Source organism: Neolamprologus multifasciatus, chromosome 7 (assembly GCF_963576455.1).
Source record: "Neolamprologus multifasciatus chromosome 7, fNeoMul1.2, whole genome shotgun sequence".
Classification (NCBI taxonomy): domain Eukaryota; kingdom Metazoa; phylum Chordata; class Actinopteri; order Cichliformes; family Cichlidae; genus Neolamprologus; species Neolamprologus multifasciatus.
The window spans coordinates 1,943,522-1,949,536 of record NC_140445.1 but is presented as its reverse complement, the minus strand read 5'-3'; the positions used below and the strand labels follow the sequence as shown (position 1 = coordinate 1,949,536).

Below are 6,015 nucleotides of genomic sequence, written 5' to 3'. Positions count from 1 at the left end.
AAAAAGAACAAGGAGAGGGGATTTATCTTACATTCACATACAGTGCAGGAATATATTAATCAGTATTGTAGTCAAAATCTACACAGATGCATCAAAGAACACAGCCAACCAAAGCGGGATAGCATTTATTGTTCCTGAATTTAATATCAAGGTAGGGAAAAGGATCAGTGACGATTTATCAGTGTACACAGGAGAAATGGTTTCATTATTGTTAGCAGTCCAGTGGGTTGAAGAAATAAAACCACTAAGATCTGTGATATGTTCAGACTCGAGCTCATCACCGGCCGGTCTGCAAGACCGTCACTCAGAATCCAGACTGATATTCTGATAGAGACCCAGCAAATATTATTCAGAATAATTATGATGGGGCTTATGGTCACATTCTTATGGTTACCAGCGCATCATGGAGTTAAAGGAAATGAAACGGCAAATAGGACAGCAAAAGAAGCAACAAGGAGACCGATGGTAGATATGGTTATTAGTGTTAGTGGGACGGAGATCAAGAGTAGAATGGGATACAAAATGAAGGAAAGGTGGCAAAAGCAAGGGGAGGAAGAGAGGAAAGGGCGATGGTTTTACAAAATCCAATTTTTTGTCATTTCGGTCCGCACTCCACACCAGCTGGTGGCGGTAATGCACCATTTTGCTGTTTGCCAACTGCCAATAAACCCTATAAAGAAGAAGGAGGAGGAAGCGAGTTAACCGAGTGTAGTTTTTTTTTTTTTTTTTTAAATTTGGATAAATTTGGTAAACTCACTGTCTGACCCATTGACTGTAGAAAAAGTTTTCTACAGTCAATGGGCTGACCCATACTCCGGAACAGTAGGAGGCGGTAATGCTCCTTTACGTTGGTTGCCAACCGCCGCTAAACACAAAGAAGAAGAAGAAGAAGAAGAAGAAGCGAGTTGACGTTATGGAGGCAAACGCGAACCCTGGTAGCTAACGTCCTACATTCATCCAAGTCAATAAAGGCAACTTTAACCCGCTGTGGTGCTCAGCTGCATGGAGAACAAAGCGCCTGTGCTGCTTAACGCGGTTCCTCCTTACGGACACATGATCTGCAGCGACAAATGGAGAAACTCGTCCTTCATTCAGGGTTTGAAAGGTAAATAAGCACCACGAACCCGAAGTAATAAACATTCACCAAAAAACAGACGAGAACCCGCCTTTAACATTTTATTATAAAAGTACTGACTTTTAATACTTGTAAGGTTTAAAAGCAAAACGCGTGTGGATGTGGATGAAGTCTTATTTTATAGTTACTGAATTATTTATACTGTTAAGTATAGTTTATTTTCAATAGAACATATTTTTTGATGCCAGAGTTTAATGTTAATGTTCAAATATGATAATAATAATATTTTCAAACAAATTCATGCTCTCAGAATTTATTATTAAACTTCAGCTACACTTTAAATGATATATTCATAAAACTCATAGTATCAGATATTTGGCCTGAACATTGAATGACATGGCTTAAGTAGCTCTGTAAATATAGCTATTTGATTTCATCACAAACATCTGTATTTTATGAGCAATAACAGCAGAGGGCTGAAACTTGGCAGTTTTTCTCTTATTAAGATGTGAATAAGTGAGGTGGTCAGACCGGAAGCATTTGGTGAGTTGACATAAAGTACAGTGTTCTTAAAAGCAGCTAAACTTCCCTGTGTTTAAACTGTCCAACAACACTCCTGAGGTTCAGTGCGGTGAAATACATCAGTCACTTTATTACTGATCAAATGAATGATGATATATACAGACAACGGTGTAAGTTCTATGTGCAGGCAAATTCAGCTTCTCTTCAGTTTCAGTTAAAGCGGCTTTAATTGCACACCGTTATATACTGCCCCCTTGTGGTCGTCTGACGAGCAACGTAGAATGCAGAAGCCGCATGTTGCATGTGATGATGCAGTGAGGGGGCAGTGTCAGTCAGATGTTTGGACTTTTAAAGCACTTTTAAGAAATGTAATGTTTGCTTTTAGAGAAGGACTGGCTCTAGTAACAGTTTGCTTTTAGGTGTTTCACTGGCTAAAGTGTTTGTGTGTTTAGTGCAATTAATTTGCATCTGCTGCAGATGGAGGTGTGAAAATCCTCTTTGAGACCGAGCTCGGAGTGGCAGATTTCCTCCTGCCCAACAAAAGCAGTGTCCTCTACGTCTCTGAGTGTGACATCATCGCAGGAAGCGGCTACAAGAGGAAGGTGGTTCGCTACAGGAACGTAAGTTTGACGTGGAACCTGGAAGCTTCTCGATGATGTTCAGGTTGATATTGGAGGCGCTCCTCGTGTTTGTTTTCAGGCTGGGAGCAGCTTCCAGGAGCTGGTGTTGGTGGAGAAGACCAGACTGAGCGAGCAGTACTTCCCCGCTGTGCAGAAGTTTGTGGCGTTTGACCTCGGCCTGTCTCTGCTGCCCATCAGCGGGCAGGCCGACGCCTCACAGCTCATCACTCAGATGGTAAGATTTCCAGAATGTGTTGATTTATAGTCCTTAACTCTGAGTTACGGTACATAAAATCATTTTGCGTTGTTTTTCTCTATGATGTCACATTTTGTAAATGTTTGTCTCTGTGTGTCATAAAAATATTGCATTAAGTTCATTTTTATAGACAACGGTCTGCTATAAAGAATCATATCAGTGAGAGCTCAGTATTAACACAACATACGGTGATTTATTCATACATGACTTTTTGTTTTACAGAGACATGATGTCACAGGCGCTGTAAACCCTGCATAACAAAAATCAAACCAATCAGATCAAAGCTGGCCTTTTTGTTGAATTTGAGGCTTGTTCTTGTTGTCTGCAGGTTCACGGGGAGGCTCGGGAGAACCCCTTCAGGAGGAAGAGCTCGTCCCGCCTGCTGGACCCTCTGGTCCTGGCTCTGGTCCAGCAGATCCCCGGGGTGGGCAAGGTCAAAGCTCTGGTGCTGTTGCGGCACTTCTCCAGCATCCAGCAGCTCTGCAACGCCTCCCCTGCCGAGCTGGAGCCCATCGTGGGCCAGGCTGGCGCTCAGCAGATCCACAGCTTCTTCCACAAACACACTGCCGGCACCTGAACAGCTCAGTTCAGATTACAGTGGCCAAAATCCAGCCTTGAGACTGAAGTTCCTGCAGCATCGATTCACAGTCCTGGTTCCCAGAGCTGATGTCTGCATGAGGAGGCTGAAGAAACTCAGTTTTTACTCTGGCTTGCAGTTGCTGGTTAGGTTGAAGCAATAAAAACTGCACGGTTAAAATGAGGTAAAGGTTGGCGTTTGGGGGAGAATAACCCCTTCGCAGCAGGAATCCTGATCCATCAGGTTTAAATTAATGAGTAAATCAGGATTATTTGACACCCCAGGAATGAGAACAGTCACTGGACGATCAGAGCCGGGTGACCGTGACCTGCACAGCAAACAGCACTTTCCACAGTGGTGCCTCAGGTCAGGCATGCTCCTCATCTTCATCGACATTCACGGTGTTTGCGTCCTGAGATGTGTGAGAGAAGGCTTCCTGCAAACTGCCTGACGTGTGTCGAATCTAAACCAGGCGCCAGGCTGATGCAAGAATTACTCGCACGTTTGTGTCTCTGAGACGACGGTTTACAGCACAGCCTTCAGCGCGAGCAGGAAGTGTTGGAGGCAGCGTTAACCTAACATGTTGCCCGGTGTGTTCCCGCGCAGAGAGCACCTGCACACTGTCACTGGCCACAGAGCTGAGCGTGAACTAATTCATGTGCCGATTTTTACTCTGCATTATTTATTTTGACCTGAATGGATGGTTCCGTTTTAAAGGACAGACTCGGACATCAGTTTGCCTCTGCAGAGGAAATTTTCCAGATTTTGAATGCATGCAAAACTGTTTTCTATGACTGTGAAATAAAAATAAAAACAAAGTTTTGCATTTTTTCTTTTTATTGCTTTAAAAATACCTGAAAGTATCCTGATGAAATGAGCTGCAGATTATTCCTCTGAAAACTCATTTCAGTCTGAGGATACTAACAAATGCACAGACTGCATATGTTGGGGTGTGTTACACTGTAGTCTTTGACATTTGGCACACTCAACTACATTAATATTTTTAACTTTATATTACCTCATCTTTCTTCTATATATTTTCAAATGAGCTAATGACAATACTTTTGAAAATATGAAATGATGTCTTTAAATCCTTACCTTTTACACTTTTTTATTGAGAAGGTCTCCTCTACAAGGGCTCAAATCTCTCCTTGTGCTCACGACCTCTCAGTCTGTTTCCTGCTCTGCTGTCTTTGACAGCTTTGAGCCTGTGACTCCTTTTTAAAGGAGACTGTTGGTCATCTTAAGCCTGCAGGGTCTCCAAATGATGCTGTCCCTCCTCGACTTTTAAAAGAGGTGTTACCTACAGTTGGTCCTTTGGTTCTTGAGCTGGTAAACCATAGTCTGATGTCAGGTGTTGTCCCTAAAGATTTTAAAGATGCAGTAGTCAAACCCCTGATTAAAAAACCTGCTTTTGATCCTACGGTTCTTGCAAACTACAGGCCTATCTCCAAACTACCTTTTCTTTCCAAAATTCTTGAAAAGGTAGTTTACAGCCAAATAACGGCCTTCCTGTTTTAGAGGTTTTCCAATCTGGTTTTAAACCCTTTCATAGCACTGAATCAGCCCTTTTAAAAGTTTTTGACATATTTTAGCGACTGATGCTGGGGACTGTGTTGTTCTTGTGCTTTTAGATTTGACAGCTGCGTTTGATACCGTGGATTATGCCATTTTATTCTCTCGTTTGGAGCACTGGGTGGGCATTAGGGGCACAGCACTGGAGTGGTTCAGGTCCTACTTGGCGGGGCGAACTTTTCGTGTCAGCCTTGGTGACTATGTGTCGTCCTCCGCTCCCCTCTTGTGTGGTGTCCCACAGGGCTCAGTTCTAGGCCCCCTCCTCTTCTCTTTATATCTGCTTCCTCTTGGTTCTGTACTGAGAAAACACGGCATTCCTTTCCACTTGTATGCTGATGACTGTCAGATCTATGTCCCTCTAAAGAAAAAAGGCAGACACAGCCATTACTTCAGTGTCTCGATGACATTAAGGCTTGGATGTCTGTTAACTTTTTAAAATTCAATGATAAAAAGACAGAGGTGATGGTTTTTGGTAGCCCACTGAGACCCCCAATGTGTATGTAGATTCCCTGGCACAGTATGTTAAGCCAACTGTCACAAACCTGGGGGTCAAAGTGGACTGTGATCTGAAGCTTGATTATCAAATTAAGGCAGTGGTAAAATCTAACTTCTTTCACCTCAGGCAGCTGCAAAAATAAAGCCAATTCTTTCACGGCAGCACTTTGAGACAGTGATCCTCGCCTTTGTTAGCACTCGGCTGGATTACTGTAATGCACTTTATATATTAGTCGTCTACAGAGGAGGCAAAATGCCGCAGCTCGTCTTTTAACTGGCACTCGAAAGTTTGAGGACATTTCCCCTGTTTTAGCTTCACGTCACTGGCTGCACATTTCTTTTAGGATTCATTTTAAAATTCTTTTATTTGCTTTTAAAGCTCCCCATGGCCTCGCCCATCGTATCTCTGAGCTGCTACAGCCTCATACACCCACCCGCTCTCTCAGGTCAGCTGATCAGCTGCTCCTGCATGTACCCAGGACTGGGCGTAAACTTCGTGATCGTGCTTTTGCTGTAGCAGCTCCAAAACTGTGGAACGAGCTTCCTTTAGAGATCAGACAGGCCACTTCTTTATCTGTTTTTAAGTCACTCTTGAAAACCCACCTCTTTACCCTGACCTTTGACACCACGTGAGATGTTGGTTTTTATTTTTATTTCAGTTGTTTTTAGGTGATTCGATGCTGTTTTATCATGTTTTTGTTTTAATATAGGGCTGTTTTAATTTTATGTTTTATGTGTTTTATTTATTTATTTTGCTGTTTTCTGTTATTCTATTGTTTTAACTTATTTTCTGTACAGCACTTTGTTCCTGTGCTGGGTATTTTAAAGTGCTTTATAAATAAAATTGGATTGGATTACAGAATTTGGGAGTTTCTTTCTGTCAAGACTGGTCCTT

At 42.6% G+C, this 6,015-nt stretch overlaps 1 protein-coding gene across 1 annotated transcript; it reads left to right on the top strand.

Annotated features, from left to right (window-relative positions):
- The first annotated feature begins 666 nt into the window (after positions 1-666).
- faap24 (FA core complex associated protein 24) lies at positions 667-3,868 on the top strand. Its single transcript, XM_085165423.1, has 4 exons — positions 667-1,105; positions 2,075-2,217; positions 2,297-2,452; positions 2,802-3,868. The coding sequence occupies exons 1-4, from the start codon at positions 1,003-1,005 to the stop codon at positions 3,048-3,050; spliced, it is 651 nt and encodes a 216-aa protein (XP_085021549.1). The 5' UTR covers positions 667-1,002; the 3' UTR covers positions 3,051-3,868.
- Positions 3,869-6,015: the final 2,147 nt, after the last annotated feature.

What these genes read in the sequence shown, in the direction of transcription:
- faap24 (XM_085165423.1), top strand. Translation starts at nt 1,003, where the DNA reads ATGGAGAACAAAGCGCCTGTGCTGCTTAACGCGGTTCCTCCTTACGGA. An exon ending in CTTCATTCAGGGTTTGAAAG is followed by an intron (nt 1,106 to 2,074) that starts GTAAATAAGCAC and finishes CATCTGCTGCAG; the next exon opens with ATGGAGGTGTGAAAATCCTC. An exon ending in CACAGCTCATCACTCAGATG is followed by an intron (nt 2,453 to 2,801) that starts GTAAGATTTCCA and finishes TGTTGTCTGCAG; the next exon opens with GTTCACGGGGAGGCTCGGGA.